The sequence below is a fragment of the Mytilus galloprovincialis genome, chromosome 3 (genome assembly GCF_965363235.1).
Source record: "Mytilus galloprovincialis chromosome 3, xbMytGall1.hap1.1, whole genome shotgun sequence".
Classification (NCBI taxonomy): domain Eukaryota; kingdom Metazoa; phylum Mollusca; class Bivalvia; order Mytilida; family Mytilidae; genus Mytilus; species Mytilus galloprovincialis.
In genome coordinates, this window is record NC_134840.1 from 41,248,267 (window position 1) to 41,272,557 (window position 24,291).

General features: G+C 31.6%; 2 protein-coding genes across 3 annotated transcripts in view; one reads left to right on the plus strand and one right to left on the minus strand.

Annotated features, from left to right (window-relative positions):
• Positions 1-14,210, plus strand: part of LOC143067943 (uncharacterized) — a 33,538-nt gene extending 19,328 nt beyond the window's left edge. Inside the window, exons 14-20 of the mRNA XM_076241590.1 lie at positions 316-461; positions 2,327-2,423; positions 2,616-2,761; positions 3,095-3,180; positions 5,300-5,378; positions 10,158-10,279; positions 10,954-14,210. Coding sequence (XP_076097705.1) covers positions 316-461; positions 2,327-2,423; positions 2,616-2,761; positions 3,095-3,180; positions 5,300-5,378; positions 10,158-10,279; positions 10,954-11,119 — 842 coding nt within the window. The 3' untranslated portion in view covers positions 11,120-14,210. The remainder of the gene's footprint in view (positions 1-315; positions 462-2,326; positions 2,424-2,615; positions 2,762-3,094; positions 3,181-5,299; positions 5,379-10,157; positions 10,280-10,953) is intronic.
• Positions 14,211-18,307: 4,097 nt separating this feature from the next.
• LOC143067944 (pecanex-like protein 1) overlaps positions 18,308-24,291 on the minus strand; it is a 44,602-nt gene continuing 38,618 nt past the window's right edge. For both annotated transcript variants that reach the window (XM_076241593.1, XM_076241592.1), the window contains exon 38: positions 18,308-23,999. In XM_076241593.1, coding sequence (XP_076097708.1) covers positions 23,718-23,999 — 282 coding nt within the window. In that variant the 3' untranslated portion in view covers positions 18,308-23,717. The remainder of the gene's footprint in view (positions 24,000-24,291) is intronic.

Genomic DNA, 24,291 nt, shown 5'->3' on the forward strand with positions numbered 1-24,291 from the left:
TAATGCTAATTTTCAGTTTGTTTTGTTCTGATTAACCATCTTTTGGTAGAATTCCAACATATTTGTTTTTAATGCCTGCTGAACTGGCATATTGTAATGTTTACATTATATTTTCAAAATAAAAACGATTGTTTACACTAACTGGCATAATAATATTTATTATAAATGATGATGACATACTTGTCAAAGTTGTGTTACTTAATCCGTTACCATTGTTATAAGTTTTCCGGTGAAGCCATTTGCAATGTACTGACATAACTAGTTTTATTTTTGTATAGTAAATGATTTTCAATGTAAAGGTTATATTGACAACAGGAAAGGTAATATTGGATTCATTAGGACTGGATGTTGAAGTATACTACACATCAGAAATAGACCAGGATTCCTTGCTAGTGACCTCCTTTCATTATGGTGATACTGTGACTCCTATTGGGGATGTGACCAAATTAACTGAAGAAAAAGTAAGATGTCCAACATTGTTGACAGCTCATTGAAATAAGTTGTTTCTATCTGTAACAATCCAGATTAAGATTTGTTTGGTTATTCTATGTCTGCTACTGTTTATTGCCATTGCCTTATATTATCCTGCACAATGAGCAGAGTTAAGTTTTTTTTTTTTTTTTGTATTCTTTAGACGGATGCAAATTATAAGCACCATCCTTCTCATCAGTTTATTCTTGTTTATGGTACCAGAGAAATGGTACAGGATATAGTCCACAGATGTTCCAAACTTTTGACTGTTGGCACTTCTGATAATGGTAAATTCAGCCAAATTATTCCAGTGCAATAAATTTCACACCCTTCTATATCATTAAAGACGTAATATATGTTAGTTTGGCATCCTTTTATTTCAATCTGACATGTATATAATTTGGCCCCCATTCTTTTTTATTTAAGATATACAACAAATGGAAGTTTTTAACAATCTTGACTGGCTATACAGCCCTTGCACGGTCGGTAAATATATAGCATCCTTCTATGTTATTTAGTACAGTAGACTCCGGCCAATCGGATACCCAAAAATATCCGATTGTCCGATATATTCAATTAGCCGATGAACGTATATTCCTCCAAGTTTTTTTTCAAAATTGACAGACACAACCCTAAGATACCAATAGCTATTATAGCTGCTTTATTTATGGAAATTTGTAACTAATCTCATTGTTTTTTCAGGTACAAGTTTGGCTAATTCGGTTGATTGAGTAACAGATCGATCAGTTGATAATAATGTATTTTGTTTATCTGTCAGTCTATTGATTATTAATTATTTATTATGTGTTGATTATCTGAATAAAATATATACCATTTAAATAATGTGACTTGTTGTTTTTTCGTGATTTGTTTCATTTGTGTGTTGAAACAGGTAAAAGCTAAAAATAGCTATGAATTCTCGGAAGTAGGCCACAGGTAAATTCTATTTATAGCTACGAATTCATTCCGACTATAAACTTCTAACTGTAATCGTTTTTATTTATGAAACCCATTTCCAATTTCAAGTAATACAACTATGTTTATTATTATAAAATTGGGCATCAAGATGAGTAAAATTAATTTTGCTTTTCTATCTTATCTGTCGTGGTTCAAAATAAAAGGCTGAATATTATGTAAATTAGGAAAATGGCGTACGTGTGTACAAGTTACATAATTCTATTTCACCTGGGACATGCTATTGACACACGATTCCTTGTTTTTACACGGGACTTCTATATATATTTTAATAAATTGTTGAGAAAGAGGTACATTTCATTCATATTTAATAAACATTGATGAACATCATGCACAGTTTATCATTTCTGTGCCGTCGTTGTTGTTTGTGAAGTAAATGAAAATGATCACATTTGAATAAACACATAACAAATTAACACATCTTGGGCAGAATATAATATCAAATTCATAAAATAAACAAGACAATAAGAAAAAATATGTTTTATTTGTCTATGAAAGATCGTTTTTATTAATAAAATGAAACATTTCTGTACTGAAGTTTTCTTAAACTTCGTAATGGCATAACTTCCGGCTTCATTTCCTGTAAAAAAAAATATGAAATTATTTCAAAATATTCGATTGTACATGGTTTTCACACATTTTCCATGAATATTCCTATCCAATTAGCCGATATATTCTAATAACCGATATTCGATTATCCGATGTATTTTGACTGAAATGTATAGGGAATGGTTCGGTGTTTTGAAATAATATTACAATAGCCTATATATTCGATTAACCGATATCCGATTAGGTGGAGTCTACTGTACTAATATAGAAATAATCTAATAATTAAGTGTTGTTACATGTAATGATTTGTAAAGTTCTATTCTTGTTACAGTTAAAAGAAATTAGTCCAATAGATTTGGTGATTGGTGGATCCCCATGTAATGACCTATCTTTAGCCAATCCAGTTAGAAAAGGTTTCTCTGATTTCAGTAAGTCATATTTTTTACCTAATAAAAGTACAAATATCATAGTATCTAGGTATGGATATTTGACCAGACTAATGTGCTGTTGCATTTTAAAGTTGGTGTTTTTTGATGTCATACTTTGTGTTATAGTGTGAAAGTGTAATATTAAAAAGAAATGGAAAATGGTTTCTTACAGTATGTAATATGTCTTTTCAGGCAGCACAGCCCTTCTGTTCTTTGATTATTTTCGTATTCTAAGATATGTACAGAATTTATCTGATGGGCGTCATGTTTTCTGGCTGTATGAAAATGTGGCTTCAATGAGAAGAGAATATTCTGATGTGATATCCAGGTTTTTACAGGTATTTAAAAACACTAACAGATAATTTTACACACGCACACATATAAATTGGTGTAGTAAAAAGAAGCTGAGCTGTGAAGAAATTGCACTAGTGTAATAATACCCCCAATAGGATATGAACACCCATATTGATTTTTAGATTTAAAAAAAAAAGGTCAAAGTCCCAGCAATTATCAATAGTCTGAAATTTATGTAAAATTGAAGGAAATTCTTTACACATGGCAAGCAGCTTACAATGAATCCGTAGAAATGTGAGGAAAAATTTGGTATTTGTTACATTTATTAAGGAAACATGAGAAGAAAATATTTGACAAAATGTGTTTGTATTCTTCAGTGCCAGCCAGCATTATGGGACGCCAAGTATTTTTCAGCACAAGCCAGGCCAAGATATTTTTGGGGCAATATTCCTGGAATGTATAGGTAAGAAATGACCAGAAATAGTTTTTTTTAAAGATTGTATGAAATGCAATTAACATCCTATGGTACTGATTTCCAAAGTTTATCACTACTTTTGATATACACAAGATATAGTGCATTGAACATAACATTCTATGCATCCTATCCATAAATCAGGTGACATTTTGCTTCCAAGTGATAATGTGAGGGAGTTGTGAATTAAAGAGTGCTCACAAAGGTTCTTTAATTATTAACTAGAAAGTATTTTGATAACAATTATTTTCACAAAAGGCATACTGTTAATTTTCTAAGTCAAATTCAAAATTCGCTAAAAATATTAGTTTCCACACGTTCATCACTAAGAACTGTTGCATATTGCCATTAACTATAATCACCTTGTGATTTTATTGTTGCTTTGTATTGTCCAATTCCTTGACATGTAAATTTTTAGCTCACCTTGCCCTGAATTGAGCTTTTCTCATCACTTGGCGTCCGTCTTCCGTCGTCGTTAACTTTTTACATTTTGAACTTCTTCTAGAGAACCACTAAATGGAATGAAACCAAACATGGCATGAATGTTCCTTATGAGGTGCTGCCACCAAGTGTTGTTACATTGTAGCCAATCCATCATCCAAGATGGCCGCTAGCGGTGGACTTAGTTTAACATAGGACCCTATGGGAAATGCATACAAATGACTTCTTTTAGAGAACCACTGAATGGAATGAAACCAAACATGGCATGAATGTTCCTTATGAGGTGCTGACCAAGTGTTGTTACTTTGTAGCTGATCCATCATCCAAGATGGCCACCAGCAGGGGACTTAGTTTAACATAGGACCCTATGGGAAATGCATACAAATGGTTTCTTCTAGAGAACCACTGAATGGAATGAAACCAAACATGGCATGAATGTTCCTTATGAGGTGCTGACCAAGTGTTGTTACTTTGTAGCCGATCCATCATCCAAGATGGCTGCTAGCAGGGAACTTAGTTTAACGTAGGACAATATGGGAAATACATACAAATGACTTCTTTTAGTGAACCATTGAATGGAATGAAACAAAACATAGCATGAATGTTCCTAATGAGATGCTGACCAAGTGTTGTTACTTTGTTGCTGATCCATCATCCAAGATGGTGCCAGTTGGAGGATTTAGTTTAACAGAGGACCCTATGGAAAATACATTCAAATTGAACCACTGAATGGAATTAAATCAAACATAGCATAAATGTTTCTTATGAGATGCTGACCAAGTGTTGTTACTTTGTAGCCAATCCATCCAAGATGGCCGCCAGCGGGGGGGGGGGGGGGGGTTAGTTTAACATAGGACCCTATGGGAAATGCATACAAAAGTCTTCTTTTAGAGAACCACTGAATGGAATGGAACCAAACATGGCATGAATGTTCCTTATGAGGTGCTGCCACCAAGTGTTGTTACATTGTAGCCAATCCATCATCCAAGATGGCCACCAGCGGGGGACTTAGTTTAACATAGGACCCTATGGGAAATGCATACAAAAGTCTTCTTTTAGAGAACCACTGAATGGAATGGAACCCAACATAGCATGAATGTTCCTTATGAGGTGCTGACCAAGTGTTGTTACTTTGTAGCCAATCCATCCAAGATGGCCGCCAGCGGGGGGGGGGGGGGGGGGGGGGGTTAGTTTAACATAGGACCCTATGGGAAATGCATACAAAAGTCTTCTTTTAGAGAACCACTGAATGGAATGGAACCAAACATGGCATGAATGTTCCTTATGAGGTGCTGCCACCAAGTGTTGTTACATTGTAGCCAATCCATCATCCAAGATGGCCACCAGCGGGGGACTTAGTTTAACATAGGACCCTATGGGAAATGCATACAAAAGTCTTCTTTTAGAGAACCACTGAATGGAATGGAACCCAACATAGCATGAATGTTCCTTATGAGGTGCTGACCAAGTTTTGTTACTTTGTAGCCAAATTTTATCTTTTTTTATATGATTTCAAAAACCCAAGTAGAGTCAGGTGAGCAATACAGGCTCTTGAGAGCCTCTAGTTTTTTCTTTATATCTTAAGTTATCTTTGTATTTATATTTTGTTGAGATTTGCTGTCGTATTGAAGCATATCTTACCTAACTATTTCTATACCTTTTATTACAGCACACCAGATTTATCTGATATTAAACTCACGGCAGACCTAGATGATATTTTGTCTAATAAATGCAACAGGAAAGCTACAGTAAGTTAAACTCATCATGAGAATTAAAAAGGGTGTGTGTGAATATCAGCATTCATGTTTATGATGTTAAAACATAGCTTTTATGCCCTCACCATTGGCAATGGAGCCATTAAGTGATGCCTATCCAATTTTCCTTTCCACACTGTAACTTTGGTTTGCCTCATGCAATTTTAGTTGTGAATCATTTACTGTTCTAAACAAGGATCCGGAAATTTTTTCACCTAATTTCGGTCATTTTCATATAACATAAAAGTTGTGCCCCTTTTCAAAAACAGATTGTCAAAATCTCATTACTGCATGAGTATGCTCATACTCGTAGCATCAACGAACTTGTTTCACTGTTGCATTGCGTTTACTTCATGATTTATCCTACCATTTTCCTAAAATCGATCAAAAGCAATTAAGGGAAGGCAACAGTTTAAGAAAAAAATGATTTTAATGACTCAAAATCGTAATTTTCTCAGTCATCGCTTACGTTTCCTTCGATTCTGAAGTTGAAATTCAAACCAGATGTAATGCGACAATACTAAAACGAACAATTCCGGACTTATTTCCGGGATTAGTTTTGTTTATCAAATTCACAGGAAAACATCGTTTTTTTTAATATTTTATCTTTAATAGTGTAAGAATATTAATGAAAATAGTTGCACTTGCTTTATTTAGCAAAAAATAGTTGCACTTGCTTTATTTAGCAAAAAATCATTTTAAATTTACAATTTAGTGTCAAATCTGCGGAAGAGAATTTCAGGCATGCGTATCATAGTTAACAAAGCATGTGTGTTAGTAGTGAAAAAAATCTTTTTTCTACGTAAATTAAATCAAGTTTTAATTTAATTTTAAATCATTATTGACAATTGTCTTAGCTGAAAAGTAATTAAATAATGAAGACAGTTGGTATAGAGTTTTAATTTCTTTATAATATTAGTACGGAGCTTGTGATTAATAGCCAGGTGTGAACTAAAAACACAGGTAAAGAGATTAGCAATCATTAGCCAATAGCTCCCCGAGGCATTAATATAGTTATTAGGAGGGCCCTCAGGATTATAACACTTTACTGGAGTGGCAGTTTAATTGCATAAAATCGATAACAAAACAAAAATATGTTTAAAATGGCGATTTGAAACTCAATCTCAACGAAATGACCGAAATTATTTCTGTTGAAAAATAAAATTTGACCTAAATTCCAATTAATCATTTAGGACTTTTGAGTTTCCGAATCGGTCATGTCTGGCATATATGACCGTTTCCGGACCCTTGGTTCTAAAGTTATGGCCCTTTTAACTTGGAAAATTGCAAATGTTGAGTGGGGACAGTCTTTTCCTCAGAAACTTCTTCTTTTTAAAGGCAGTGCTTTAAGGCCTGATTTTCAAGTCATCGTGTTCATCTTTCCTTTCGCGACGTCCAACAAATCTATGCGGGGGGTCATTTGGCCAGAAATAGATCCAGAAATGTTTAATTTTCTCCTTCTTTTTGTGGTTGAAATGGTTTTTGTTTATTTCATTTACATTGGGAATTAAAGAAATGATCAGTGTGTATTGTTCGTTTTAAAAACTTTTTATTAATGTGTATTTTGCATTATAAGCAGTCGACCTAATTACAAACTATCATTATTTGAATTCCCTGTGGAAAGAGGTCAGTCAATTTCGAGTGTTATCTGCCATCTAAAGGTATTTTTAAATCATTTCAGTCGTTGATATTACAATTAAAAGTCGACTGAACATGAATTATATTGCATATTATACAATTTAAAGCATATTTCTGTACGTGAAGCCGTATGAAGTTATAGTTATTTCGGTCTCAGTTATATAAAGTATGAAATTATCGTTCCTGAGTAGGTGGTAATTAGAGACCAGAAGCGTCAAAAAGTGATAAAAAGCGACAATAAAATTAATTTAGCGACAAGAAGTGTCAAGAAGACTATTTAGGGACAATACTTAAATAAAAAAATATTATTGAAACAACTTATTCCCAATAGATATTGAAAAAAAATATGCATTATTTTTATTAAAGGGGCGGTTATAAAACATTTTTTACATTACATTGATGGATAAAAAAATTGAAAATTTTTATAAAAAAGAAAGGGATTGTCTAGTTTTTATTGATTATAAAGAATATGTTTTATGCACACACTAAAAATTGGAAATCAAACCAAAGATTTTCCAACTTACTTATAAAGAATTTATTGAATCAAAACCCTGCAATATCATTTCCTTTCTAACAGTGAAATTTGTCGTTCTTGATAGGAACATCATTGATAGGTGTGACTTCACACTATCACACCAAATGAGAATAGCCTCGTGAGAGAATAGCGATTCGCGTGTCCCTTGTTTCTTATTGTCGCTTCGTCTCTAATTATTCTTCTTGTCTCTAATTAGTGAGACCGGCTGATTCCGTCCTTAACTTCCGTTTCTGTACTGCAAAACAACCACATTTTCAATTAAGACAATTAACGATGCCTAGTCCTTGTTGTTGTCTACCTGAGTGTCATTTAAGAGGAGGACATGTATTTCCAAATGAATTAATAGGACGGAAAAGTTGGATCAACGACATGGCTCATACATAGATTGTCACAATGAAATCGTGGGAGTCCATCTCAATCAGCTGTTGTTTGCAAGGCACATTTACTGAGAACAACTACATACAGGAAACTTTTCATGGTAAAACTTTATTTTCTTTAAGAAATATATACTGTTATTTATAAAATCACCATGCAATTAAACCAAAGTCTGTTTGCAACCACAATTATCGTTTTAGAATAAAAAAGGGGGGTTAATTCAAGACGTCATAATTTTGGTATTACGATTCAATGTGATCTGTTTGAGATTTTTTGGTGAATGCTACAATAATAAGGTTTTCCTACAAGAGGTATATCATATTGAGAATTATTTTAGCAGTAATTATGTTATTTTATGATGTTATGACAGGAATGCATAAGCTATGCCTTGTAGGCTTTCTTGAAAAATATCAATGACAATGTAAACAGGAACAAAACAATGACATGAATGATGCTCTCAGTCTCTTCTATATTATAGTTATTCAGGTATGTGTGTTGTATAAGTCTTTCACAAGTTTCAAAAAAGCTAATGTTATAAAACTTTTTTCAGGGCACAACCCACCTTAAAGAGCCTTATGTCTACTGCCATTCCCAGCCTATTTTCATACACCGCTTGCAAGCAAGAGACTGAATGGTTTGCAAAAATAAAAATCAGGACAGTGTCCCATTAAACCAAAAGAACTAAACTGGATGAATATTGTAGGAGAAATCTAGAGGAAAGTTTTGATTTGTGAAATTAGTTTTCCTGAAAAGTCATTCATCCTGCAGAAAGGATTAATGACTTTCACCACCAACTGACGACCTAATATTGAGCTTCACAGATGGAATTACACAAACACCATCAATGCCTTTGTTTTCAGCACAGATTTCGCAAGTCATGACATAGCCATGAATTTTTTTATACCTTAGTCGTATACTTAATTTTATTTTTATATAAATAGATTTATATTGTGTAATTTTAGTATTTTGTTAAAGAATGCTTAATAAATGAAAGTGGTGCAATTCATTTTGATTTGATATATAGATTTGGATTACAATTGTACATGTTATTGTAATGCATATAAAAATAAGGAGATGTGGTATATACATGATATTTAGTGAGTTTATCAAACTAAAGTGCATAAGAAATGGGTATAGGCAATTACAGGTACAATCTCCAACAATGAGAAAAACTCATACCGTAAAGAGAATTTCATAGATTTACAAGTAAGTTTTGTTTTTGTGTAGAATCATTTTCTTCTATTGTATTAATTGCAAATATGGGAAGTGGTTAAAATGCTAATGAGACAGCTATTATGACCACTAGATGTTATTGTTTTCTTTATTAAAAACTCCTTTTTCATGCAGACCAGTAAACTACTTTATCATGTTTATACCGAAAAATAGTTTTGCTTGGAGTTAAAAAAAAGTATGGTCATCAAAAGATTTGACATGTTACTATGTACACTTACCATTATGTTACTTGATGTTCTTGCAATACACACAGTACGGTGACAAGTCAATCTTTGTGAACTACTTTTCATAGGATGGGAGTCATTGAATATATAATATATAATCAATAATTAAAAATAGTCTATTTATATTAATAAGGAAAAGTTCTTTTATGTCTTAAAAATGCATATCATGGCGAGGTACAGAAAATATACAGTAAACAGTAGACTATAAATATAGGTGAATTAGGTACAAGAGAACTCTCAACCACCTCTGTATATGGAAGATAATGATATAACTGGACTAGAAATACACACAACCTGTAATTAACTGCCTTTACAGTGCTTTCGCACTTTGATTTCAGTTAATGTGTAAAAACTATCCTGGCAAAAAACATTTTGTCATGTAAATATTTCAAATCAAATATGGTGACGACCACCAAAAGATGATTTGCTTGTTTGTTACATTTATGAACTAAAATAGGAATACACATATCTCTTGTTTTAGCTGGGAGATGTAAAATTTTTCACAAACATTCTAGATTGCTAAGAAATAGATGAAAAAAACTCCCACCTCAATTACTTCTTGTTCAGACTGAACTTTGCATTGAAAAAAATGTACAAAAAGGACACAGTAAAGATGGCATAACTCATCACTTTTTGTATAAAAGTTTATTTTCAGGAATTGTTAATCCTGTTAATGCTGATAGAATACTCATATTAAAGTGTAACATTGTTTATCATATTTAAAATCTTGTGTAGAATAATTTCTTGACCATAAATATTTAATTTTAGGTAAAAATAATCCGTACTGTTACAACAAGACAGAATTCTTTGAAGCAAGGAACAAATGATGCTTTCTTCCCTGTAACTATGAATGGCAAAGATGATATTATCTGGATTTCTGAATTAGAAAGGTAGGGCCGGTAAACTTATGGCAATGTATGATGTACCATGATGGTCACCTTGACATATGTAAACACTTGACCTTACAGTATAAAAAGAGCAGTTTGACAAAAATTATCATCAAGACCAGATCTTCAAATAGGTCCAAAATTGTCAGTTGACTCTGTATTTGCATTTTACAGGGCTTTTTTTCTCTATTTTTTGCCAAAAATGTGATGAATGGGTAAAAATTGTCATTTAACCCTTTCCTCCATTGACATTTTTTTTACACATACCTGATTCGCATAGGATTTTTTCAATTAAAAAAAATCATCAGGTTTAAAGTATCAATGCATTGCAAAAAGGAATATTTCATCAATGAAATTCCACTCAAATATTCTCTTGAATATCATTTTTATATTAGATACAAATTTTATAAGTTCTGATAAAGATTTTTCCTTGGTAAGACATTTCAACTGAAGCACTACACAGGCGTCAAAAGGCATCATTATGGAGTAAAGGGGGTGGCGTCAAAAAGCGTCATTATTGAGGAAAGGGTTAAGGGCAATAACACCGATAGGAAGTCATGTGTAAATTTGAAAGGTGATGGATGCAAGATTTTTTTGTTAGAAAAAAATTTCTGTGTTTAGATAAATAACTTTCTTACTGCAAAAAACGCTAAATGTACATAATTTCAATTTTTCAGAGTTTTTGGATTTCCAGATCACTATACAGATGTAGGGAACATCCCAGTTACTAAACGTCGACAAATGATAGGGAGAGCATGGAGTATACCTGTTGTGAAGAAAATTCTTAATACACTAACAGATTTCTTTGCTGTCAAGAATGTGGAAGAAAGTTCTAAAGTTTAAAATTTATTTGTCTAGTATAGGACTATAGAATTAAATTAAAGACTTGCTTTTATATTTTCATGATAGGTATTCATGAAAACCGATGAGGGTTTACACAATGTTTTTTGTTACATATACTTACTCCATGTGCAATTTGATAATTGTCAGATCTGACAATGGTTCCTGAGTTATGTTACTTTACTTGTTAAAATATGATTGCATCTCGGATGATATTTCTAATGTACATTATTTAGATCTGAAGGAAATGTGTGATGCATTAAGAAACATGAACTCTTTTTACTATATTGGAATTTTTTGTGTCATTCTAATTTTTAATTTCCCCTATTCAAGTTGTCGAAAATTAATCTGTGGACATAAATATTAAGCCATGATGAATCTTTCTATTTTTGACAAGTATTGTAAAGCATGAAATTTTTAACAGCTGTATGCCTGTATTGTTTAACTTTTACAGTGATCTGGAAGGATTTTTTCTATGGGCCCAGGGCCCCTCAAAAATAAATTCAATGGGCCATTTTTAGAATTATTGGGCCATGTTGTCAAATGAATGGGCCATTCATTTAAAATAATAAAAAATAAAAAAAAAAGTATATTTCAGCAAAAACTTAAGAGGTAGTGGTACTTTCCTGTATGATTATAATTGATATCAAGGATATTGTTCCTGTGATTTTGCAATTTCAATTTCAATGAATATACAATGATTTCTTCCAAATGAGGCAATATTTACGATAACCTTTATTTACAATGTTAAAACTAGTACTGTTGCCTTGTTCATGTTGATGTTCATGGTTTTTTTAACATTAAATTTGGGTCTTTGTCGATACCATACTTGTTACAGACGTTACGTTTAAGAGGACGTTTATGGCATTTCCTCTGCTCTTCTTGTATTATTATTACTTCATCACAATGATAAGAATAACAGTGGAGAGTAACATTAATCGATAAGACACAAGAACAACTCGCTGAAGGCATGGCTACAAAACGTGAAAACAAGCTAAAGACCAAAAAATTGACAAGGAAAAGTTAAGCGTCTTTTATGGAGACAAATACTATATTCATAAAATGGCTTTTGGATTTTTCAATAAAAAATAATAGCAAGCTATATAAAAGATTATAATTAGAGAAATTCTCGTCTGTACTAGCCAAATTTCACAAATTTAAAGTTAAATAGTTATTAAAAATAATATAAATGATGGTAAACTACGTTTTTTGGGTAATCCGTTATACCGCATGTTGCCATTATAACCATAGGAAAACACGAGACGTCCCAAAAATATATAGGTGGTGCTCCTATCTTTGGTGGGAACATTACACAGTTTTGTACACACACATGGCGACACGAATCACGATCGGAAATCATTTGACAATATCTAAACGTTTCAAAACGAAGTGAAAAATATCGTGCGCCATGTGGGCGCTTACATTTGTCAATCTATGCGCCATTTCTGGTCGATAACCGCAATAGGCGCAAGGCGCACGTCCTTCCCGATCACTGTTTTAAAAGACTTTTGTTTTGTCATTGATTTATTATAAATATTAAGTTTTTCTTAAGATTGGATGAAAGGCTCTGACATTTATTTGTTACGTAGATATTGTTTTGATATTTTTAAAATGTTTCTAACAAAGGTTATGTTTTTTATGCTGTTTTTTTGTTTTTTTTATATATATACTTTGAAGTTCCTAGCTACTGTTATTTTTAAGAATATTTGCAGAAGTCTGATTCTCATAGAGATATTAGTTTATTTCTCAGTTATAAGTATTTAGCTCGACTAGAGCTGTTATTTTAGGTTTAAAATTTGTTAGTACTCTTTTTAAAATCACAGACCTAGTTTAGATAAATATAGGCATGAATGGTTGAACTTCGTTTTTTTTTTTTCTTATTAGCATTGTACCTGGGTATCTTAGATAAACAAATACAGTTTGTTATAGGAGCAAAATATCAACTTTCACTGCTTGCTGGACATTATAATACAAGTGTGACAATTTAATTGATAGGTTTGCTTAGGTTTACTGTATTTTGTAAATTTACAGTGGTCATGTAGTAAGTTTAATAATTCTTATTAATCCTGGATATTTTTAGGAGATAACTATAGTGCAAGTAAAAAAAAAATATCCAATTTTTCATCAAAAACTTGTTTTTGTTAATTTTTGATATAGTCTATTTTTGTCAGATTTGCTGTTCCATCCTTAAATTAAATATCAAGTCATGACCTTATTTTGATGATTTATTTGTAAACAGAAAATATCAAACTTTTAGTCAGTATTTTAATTTTTGAAATAATATTAAAAAAAAAGTGTTTATGTGATGCAAGTTCAGGCATTGACAATTCCAAATTGATAATTTTGTACTTAAACTTAAATATTAATGGACAAGGATATTTAACCTTTTTCATCTGTTCACATAAATTTTACTTGCATGATTTGGGTGCAATATGAAATTCCATGTTCAAGTTTATCTTCATTTGATTTCAATAATGCCAATGTGAATTTCCAATTAGTGATGCATGAAATGTTGAAGAAGAGTTCAATTTAATATTGTTTGAACATTTTGGTCAGTATGACATATTTTTCATGTAACATTTGCATGACAAACATGTGATAGTATGTTGTTAAGTTTTGTTTACTGACATTTACAAAATTCATTCACTACCTCTGTGGTACCATAATGTAATTTCATCATTTCATTTTATCATATGAAATAATTGCATTTTCAACACTTTAAATATGACTATGAACACTAGGTGTAGGCTTTTTCACTATGCTTTTTAAAGAGGGTGTATGTGTTTTATAGACAAGTTATGTAATAAAGAATCTAGAACTTTCATTCAAACCAACTAAACAACCAGGACAGAAGTCTTAAGCTTTTTTTAGTTCATTATTTTTGGCATAATTTGTATTTAAAATTTGTAGTGTTGTCATATAAATGTAATGATTTTTAGAATGATTTTGTAGTTTTAGCTTTTTTTTCCTTTTCCTTTTTAATGATTAAAACATTATTTGTTACATATGCCAGGTGCATTATTGTTAAATTTTATATTTAATTTGTTTTTGTTGTTATTTTCAAGGAAATGAAAATTAAAAAAAATTAACCTCGTGTCACATTTTATTTCATATACAACAGCACAAATTTCCTATAGAGAAGAAGCTTGTGCAACTAGTTTGAATATTTCCTGCATTGAAAGGAATAGAAACCTAAATAATAAATCTTAAAACTAGAAGATATATTGATGTACAGATTTCAAGTTAGAAACCATTTCATGTTTATATAAATATGAAGAAGTGGTATTAGTGCCAATGTGACAGCTTTCCATCCAAGTCCTAATGTTGTAAAAAAAGTTAACACGACATTTTCAACTGCATAATAGTTAATTTACAGGTGGAAGGGAAGTTTCAGTTGTTTCCATGCAATAAAGATTGGAAAATGGTGCTGTATGTCATTACTGGCAGTAAATGATGAACCATACAACCAATGCTTTATTTAATTTAAATAACTGATGAAACTAGAGTGCACATGCTGAGATGTCTCGCTTTCTTTATTAACCATTGATATTATGTTGATAGTCCTAAATATAAAGCTTTACTACAACTATCACATAAACTTAACATGATCCAAGAAAATTGGGCCACGGTCATATTAACCAAAGGAGAAATACATGTACACCTTTATGATACAATCATTCAATACACTAAATACATTTGACCTATTGCTTATAATTTCTAAGAAACAGACATGACCAAGAAAACCAGACATTGAACAATGAACCATGGCAGGCTGACATGTGCAGCTTACAACCCTTCCATACAACAAATGTAGATGAGCTGTTGCTTATAGTTAAAAAAAAAAAAAACACCAACCAACACACAAAATCTTAACACTGAGCAATAAATTGTGAAAACGAGGTCAAGGTCAAATAAAACATGCAAGAATGACATGCACAGCATAAAATATTTTCTTACATCAAACATAGTTGACCTATTGCATATAGTATTATAGAAAGACCAAAACTCTAATACTTAACTTTGACCACAGAACCATGAAAATAAAGTCTAGGTCAGATGACACCTGCCAGTTGGACCTCACAATCATTCCATACACCAAATTTTAAAAGTAGATCACTGAACCATGAAAATGAGGTCAAGATTAGATGACACCTGCCAGTTGGACATGTTCACCTTATGCCAAATATACTAGACCAATTGCTTATAATATCTGAAATATGGACTTGACCACCAAAACTTAACTGTTCCACTGATCCATGAAATGAGGTCTTGGTCAAGTGAAAACTATCTAATGTGCAGGACAACCTTGCAAGGTACGCACATACGAAATATTATTATTTATAACCCATAAAAGAGAGAAATTAATATTACAAACTTTTTTTTTCAAATCATCACTGAACCATGAAAATCAGGTCGAGAACAATGTTCATGTGACAGATGGAAACTTCGCTTTATACAAAGTATGAAGCATCCAGCTGTTCAACATCTAAAATATAAAGCTTTTAAGAAGTCAGCTGCCACTGCCAGTCACTATCCCTATGTCAAGCTTTCTGAGACAAAAGTCCCTGGCTTGACAAAAATGTATTTCAATTTGAATATTGACAATATTCAATTTTCATTGGTGCTGTTTATGAGTTGATGTCCTTGATTGATCAGAGAAGGACATTTGTGGTGGTTTCGATGTATGTTGTTCAGGATTATGGTCCTTCAATGCTTTAGAGAATTTTAACATTAACAAATGAAATGCAAATTTTGACAGCCTCTGGGCTCTTGTTTTAACTTGCACGAATCTTGAATAAACTTTGCCACATTCTACCTTAAGATTTTCTTACTACAACCAGAAACTACATCTGACATATACTATTGGTATAGGTATCTGATTTGACCTGGAACTTGATAATTATTGGTAATATTAATTATGTGAAAACCAAAGGGCCTGGCCATGGAATGGTGTAATTTTCAATGAACACTGTTGTCCTAAATTAGTTATATATCAAGATGAATTCCTCGATTCCTTGTTTTACGTCATGTTGGCTTACAAATTGGACCTCATTTTTAACCGGATTTTTGTGACAAAAATGTCGCTTATTGATTTGGGGATGTACGGCGGGCGGGCGGGCGGGCGGGCGGGCGGGCGGGCGGCAATCAAATGTTGTCCGTGCATTAACTCATGAACCGTTCAACCAAAGCTTTTAAAATTTTAATATGTTATTACTGACAACTTTACGAAGGTCAAGTTCAATAATGGCGATTTTGACTTTTACCGTTCAGGAGTTATGGTTCTTGAAAGATTGAAAAATGGAGTTGTCCGTGCATTTACGCATGAACTGTTCTACCAAAGCTTCCCAAATTTTAATATGTTGTTACTAATGAAAGAATGGAGGTCAAGTTCAATAATGACGAATTTGACTTTTACCGTTCAGGAGTTATGGTTCTTGAAAGATTGAAAAATGGAGTTTCCAGTCGTGTCCGTGCATTTATGCATGAACTGTTCTACCAAAGCTTCCGAAATTTTAATATGCTGTTACTGATGACAAAATGGAGGTCAAGTTCAATAATGACGATTTTGACTTTTACCGTTCAGGAGTTATGGTTCTTGAAAGATTGAAAAATGGTTTTTCCCGTCGTGTCCATGCATTTTCTCATGAACCATTCAACCAAAGCTTTTGAAATTTTAATATGTTGTTACTGATGACAAAATAGAGGTCAAGTTCAATAATGTCGATTTTGACTTTTACCGTTCAGGAGTTATGGTTCTTGAAAGATCGTAAAATGGCGTTTCCATTCAGGTTGTTGCATTTACTCATGAACCATTCAATCTAAGCTTTTCAAATTTTAATATGTTGATACTGATGACAAAATGGAGGTCAAATTTGATATTGACGATTTTCACTTTCACCATTCATCAGTAACGGTTCTTGTGATATAGCCAGGACACAAATAAATGTTAATAAATCCGGTTTGCTGTCGTTGTGACAGCCTCTTGTTTTTTAGTAGTATAGATGATTTTTTTTTATTCAAAATTTATGAGACCTAAAATGACAATCTGAAGACAATTTCAAATTGTCAAAAATTGTTGTAAATAGAGGTGTAAAAAATAACTATAAACTTTTTTATAATAATTTATTGTTTTTTTTCAATGTTTTATTTGATCTTTTAGTTGACAATTTTCATTACATACACATTCATTCCACATTCTAACAGTATACCATGAGAATATAATCATTCTTTTACATGTATTATGTAAATTACACAATGAATGGAATGACTCTGGTAAAAATTCGACACCTTTTTATTCTTTCTTCAAACACTAAGGAATCTAGTCTATAGAAAACATAAACACTTAAAACTTGCGAATGATTCAAAATGTGTTTGACTATCAGCACAACAAAAAATAACTTTTCCAATTATAACTGTAATAACATGTTTCTAGAGCACTATATGATAAAAAGAAATAAACTTGTGGTTTAACCTTGTAAACAGTTGTCTATTTCATAAAAATAACTGATAAAATATTTTTTAACACCATAAAATGAATTTTCTTCTAGTTTTTACTTCGAATTCATTCTAGTTTCAAAAGTAACTGGTGCCTTCATTGCAACCCAGAGTGAAATACTTTGACACTATGCATTTGCATCAAAGTTGTTTGAAAATGAGAAACATCAAGCAAATGTGTTAAAACGGAATACCCTGATGCTATGGCCTATGAAAGTTTAAAAACAATTGAAGTTCATGTGTAAAATGAATTATGTCCTAAATATGCCATTATTTATGCAAAACATAAAACACCAACATACCTACACAAATACACATATATCAACAAAAATACACATGTACCAACACAAATACTCATAATATTAATTGCACATTTTGCAGACATAAAAAAATAAAAAAACAAAACAAACTGTAACTAATAATTTAAATATATTTTCAACAACATTTAAAACAAAATTAGAAAAAGAAACTGAATGTATTAAATCAAATTACTCCTATATCATTATAAGTTGAGACAAAAAGAGTTTTCACAGCAGAACTGGCTCTTAATATAAACTTAAACTTCATTAGATTAGTTAGCAGGTTAATTGATGGCACAAGGTGTTATTTTCAGTTAAATAATACCAAAGTTCATTTTGCCTCTTTTAAACTGAATTTTTAAAGCTTTCATTTTCTTCTGTGTTTTTTTTTTAAACAAAATTGTACTGCCTTCCAAAAGTAAATGTAAATCACTGAATACAAACATTAATATCAATTGAAATTAAAATTTGAAAATAGATTTTGTATACAGACTTGAGATACCGTAAATAATTCAGTGATTTTTTTTTTCTCAATAAAACAGTCAAATCAAAGAAAGAAATATTAAGATTGTTCCAAAATCTTGTAAGCAAAACAAATTTAGAAAATTCCTGCCTCAAAAATAGAATAAATGGCTAGTTAGAACTAATACTTTTCACATCTGGAAAACTTCAATGAACTTATATCCCGTACAAGTATTCACAACCCTTTACCAAATTTCATGTAAATACTATAATTAATTTAAGGAGTTGCTATGACAAAATGGTTGGTGATATAAGAAAATATACTGAATTTGAAAAAAGCTAACGGGATGAAGAAATAGCGATGCACTTCAGAGAAAAATCCACAAAATACAATAACTAACCCCCTAGTGAATCTGCTTTACACAGAAATCTTTATACCTAACATTTGTAAAGTAAAAAATAATAATTTTGACTCAAGACAGAACAATAGAATTGAGAATGGAAATGGGGACTGTGTCAAAGAGACAACAACCCAACCAAAGAGTAGATAACAGCTGAAAGCCACCAATGGGTCTTCAATGCAGCAAGAAATTCCCACACCCAGAATATATTTGTATAAGATTTTTTAAAGAAAGAAAGATAACTCAACTTTTGTAAATTCAGGGATCTCCATGGATGAAAATTGAACGATTGAGGAACTTTCACCATTACAAACCGTGTCTACGCTGTACATTGTAGCGCGATTGGAATTATTTTATCCCTCCATACAAGGAATGGTGAACATGCTAAATCATTGCTTATTTAAATTATATTTATTTGAATTTTCATTATAGAATTAGAAGTATCAATATTTTCATTTATTGCCGTTTTTAACCATTCAAATGCCAAGTCTTCATGGTCCCCCTTAGTCGAGAATGACCAAAAGCTGTCATGAAGGTCCCCATGTACATTTCTTGTATTTTTGGTAATTGTTATGGGGGTTAAAAATCATATGATGTGGAGCTTATTTTTCATGGACACTGTCAAATGCAGAACCCATTACCGGTATGGCTGATTTGCAGCAACAACAAAACGATTCGTACGGGTTATGTAAAAGGTTAGAGAGATTTGTAAAGCAAACATTGACAAATGAAAAGGTTTTTTATGACTTTATCTGACAAATTGATGCTGTGCAACATGCATCTTTCGAGTCTGAATAGAAACCGGAAACGCGGATGTATCAATTTGATTGTAATATACGAAATGAATTCGGAATTACGATACGATATTTCTCTACAGGAAATATTTAAGTTTTTACTTTTAAACTTTTAAAGTAATTCTAAATTATCGTTACAGCAGTACTCGAGTTATTTGCAATGAAATAATATTTACTGTTTTGCGTCTTATTTTGTACTTCTTAAAAAAGGGGATGCTGATTGCGTAAGTCAAAATAAAGCACGTGTTCGACTTGTTAAACTGTTTTCTTTGTAAGGCAGCAACCATTTGATTTTCTGGGGGGGGGGGGGGGGCTATGGTTTTTTTTGGAAAAAAAAGTTTGTTTCCAGTTTTTGGAGAAAAAAATAATTTGTTTTTGATTCTGAGAAAAAAAAATTGTTTGTTTCACCCTCAGCTGCCACTATATGTAATGCTAAAATTGAAAGAAAAAAATTGTTTTCGACTTGTCGCGAAAAAAATAGATTGTTTTTCGCTGCAGGCGAAAAAAAAAATTTGTCCAGAAAAAAAAACCATAGCCCCCCCCAGAAAATCAATTGGTTGCTGCCTAACTGGATTATTAATTTATTTATTTAATCTAAATTATCATAATCATTTGTTGAAACTTAGTTGATTAATTCGACAAATAGATCGTCTATCCTCAGATAGTATTCTCCTGTCTGGTTTGTTGATATACCTGTACAAGCTCAGGTACAAGTGATAAGCGATCTTAATCCGGATATCCCTCAGGCGTTAGAACTGTATTGGATTATAACATAAAAAGCCTAAGGGTTATGCAATTACATGCATTTGATTATAATTGATAAAAAAAATGGCGTCAGGCTGCAAAAAACGATGAAGTTTTGAACGATGTGGAAGACAATTTAACGATGGCGCAAGACAATTTAACGACGGCGCAATTCATTTGACGATGGCACAAGACATTTGAACGATGGCGGGGCGCCATCGTTAAACAGGCCATGGAGATCCCTGAAATTTGAATGTTCCTTCAGAAGTTTTCTCCCTTAGAAACTTGCAATGCACCAAATATTGTGTAGCTAAAACAAACAAGTAATTATTTCTTTAGAACCTTTTAGAGGTTTGACTATTATATTGCTTTAAAAGGTTGATACCGTCTATCCCCATTCTTCAAGGCAGTAAGCAAAGGACTTCCTTTGTCAATTGATCAGCATAAAGTGTAGGACTGTTGAGGAAAAAGATGAACATTATTTTTTGAGCCACAAATTATTTTTTTTTAAGATATCCTCAATTATTTATTCTGTATTTTTTTAGTTTTTACAGAATAAAGCATTTGGAAAAACATTGACATATGACAGGGAATAAAGGAAGGCAGTATTTCAGATTGGTTTTAAAACCTGGGGAGTTAAAAACATGTATTACAAATCAATGTAACCTTATGAAATTTTATTTTAAAAAAGAATTGTGTCTCAGGAAGATTTCTGGCTAATGCAATAAAAAAGAAGATGTAAAGCACCAATTTAAAATAACATTTATGCAAAAGACATGCATAATAGACAGGTATACAATAATTATAATGTTTTACCAAAATAATCCATAAAATATCTACACTCTTCCTTTATGATATATTGTATGATGAACCATGGTATAATAAATATAGAATCTCTGATTTCATACAAACAATAAAAGGTAATGTTCTGTACAATCTGATATGTACTTCAATTTACATTTGTACATTTAAAAAATTCTTAAATAATCTTTAAAAATATGCAAATTAAGTAAAACATGAAGTATGTAAGTTACCAGTATATGATTTGAGCAGTATGAATGACATGCTGCAAATAAAAGTTGAGGAGTTCTGTGTGAAATAACTAACACCTAAATTAATGGGAAATGATTTCTTTTTAAGGAATGTTAAATAAAACTGAAAAAATATTCTGGTTATATATGAAATTACATGAGAATTTGTTTAACAAATGTGCAATGTCTTGTTCTAAGATGTTACTTAACATAGATTCATATATATATATATATATAATGTCAAATAACACTGCTTAATTTAAAAACTTGGGAAATAAAGAAAAGAAATTTGATATGGTCTGAACACATTAAAGTCCAGGTGATATTGAATATCAGTTATATGTAGAATATCATTCATAAATTGTCAGTATTAATAAACTTAATGATTGTCAATTTTTGCATAAATGACCTAAAACACACAGAAAATATTAATTTTCTTGAAAATCTGAGTGAAATTAATTTAGAACTTGATTACTTATTGATCTGATACAGATCATATTCAGCCCTCAGAGGTGCAGCAAATCATTCAAAGGTTAAAATTTAGAATGACTGCACTGACCAGATACCTATGTCACATGATATGTAACTGTTGATCAAATATGAGCCTTTTCCTTTTCACATTTTAAATTAAGTAGTTGGTATCAAAACTTGAAAGAATAATCATTACCTTCTTGGAAAGTCAATTAAACAATAGAATACTATAAATAAAATGGCGGAGAAAAAAACAATAGAAATTTATGCATCTCTTTTTGTCCGAGATGAAAATGAAATTGCATAAAGACATGAACCAAACCATAGATTAAATATAAAGCAGATATCACATCAATAATCATAACAACTTTGTGTTACTGGAATTATATACTGAAGGACCAAATATACAAACATGGCACCATTTCTAAAATACACAAAATATACATAATATACAGAATGGTTAAAACACAGAATACAATTGCTAGTTTAAAAATTACAATACATGTACATACATTTACACAAAATCACATATTTTTGATTTTGAAATCACCAATCATGTACAAGTTATCAAATTTATTTATATATTTACAAAAAAACTCTGCTTTATAAGCAGAATAAACATGATAATAAACCCTGAAAATAGTGCCAACATAGACAAAAAATAACAATAATACATGGTCACACAAACTTGAGTTTGTATGTAGATTTGGTTGTGCTTACACTTATTATACATGTCTTACATGTACATTTTGTTATATATAAATACAAACCTCAAGCTAGATGTATACACAAGACTGTTTAATGTTAAAGAAAATGGTACCAAGAGAAGGCACTGCAAAAATGGGGTATGCGATGAAAGAAGAAACTTTAGCATGGTTCCTAGAAGAAAGGCACCATAGATGCAATATTTGACAGTTCCCTTTGGGTGGTTTATTGTTTTTTATATCATTGATTAATACAAACCTATTGTAATATTAACACCATATTAAATTAAAATGAAAGGCCAATAAATTGACTTTTGTTTAGCAGGGATGCAATACTATCAAAAATATCAAGAAAGCATATGGAGGAAAAAAAATATTTGCCTTTTAAAGTGAAGAAAAATCCTCTTGAACAATTATAACAATTATAAGTTTTAAAGTTTTCATGGTTTAATATAAATTATTCATAAATTTGGCCATTCATTAATATTCAAACACACTACCATATTGATTACAATATCTAACCATTTATGATGCTGGTAAGTACATTTTCAAATTTATAATTTTGATCTATAAAACACCTGCAACATAAAATGAAAAAGGAATTCTGGAGACATGGCTAACAATAACCAATTTAACATTACCGTATGTAATTTGTTCTATCAGTCAAAACTTACAACAACTCTACGCATAACAAACTTGACAAGCCATTGTTAACAGATGAAGACAAACTATACTTCTGCATGGTCCGTAAAACTTACAGAACTGGTGTAAAGATAGAACTGTATAAAAATACTTCTTGCATAACTTTCTATTTCTTTTTCATTCCATGTGGCACTAAATTCTTCATTACAATATATAGTAAGCTTTTTGTCATCAAGGATCTTATAACTACATCAGTGAACTACATAGTTCGTATCAGTTCAACACATAGTTGACAGTGTTATGTGTCAAGTCCATATCTACTACCATTCTTGATTTAAGTTACCTTAATCTTGATGAAGGTATAACTTGTCAGTATTCATTGAACACCAGTCTGATAATATACCCATGTTGTAAATGGTAATATTTAAGGTCCTACTTAATCAGTGGTTACCATGGACACAAGTTCATTCCTACATGATGGATATTCTCATTACACTCCGACTCTTTATCATGGAAACTCGTTTTAAGACTGATAATAACTGTGAAGACACTGAATCGTCAAACTTCAGCACCAAGATCCATTACCCCAGAATCTGCAATCGGAACATGTTTGTCACCTATTTGCACTAAAAGTATGACTTTGTCAACATGAGATCTTTTGACGGTTTCTCGATGACAAGGAATCCATTTATGTACGACAATTCCCACCATGCCTTTAGCAGGAAGCCAGCCCTGCCATGCATTACTGCCTCCATTCAGTCGCCATTCTTCACACGGCCATTGGACATCAATACGTCGACCAAGATTAATGTTCATGAAAACTAAAGATGGATCCATTATCTGAAAAACAGCAAAGTACACATTAAAATATAATACTTATGTCTTTACTATTTCTTATAATAAATTTTTAAAAAAAGGCTATTCATACCTACTCTGTAGCTAAACAGAACCATTTGATGGACTCCACACTAGCAAATGAATGCATAAGGGGGTCAGTTTACTCAACTTTAAAAATCTCAGTCACTAAAATATGAATGAAATGAAAGAACTATTCTCAAGATGCAGGCATTTTAACAATGGTGTATACTTACTTAAATAAAATTTGTCATGTAACAAAGATTTTAAGAAAGTT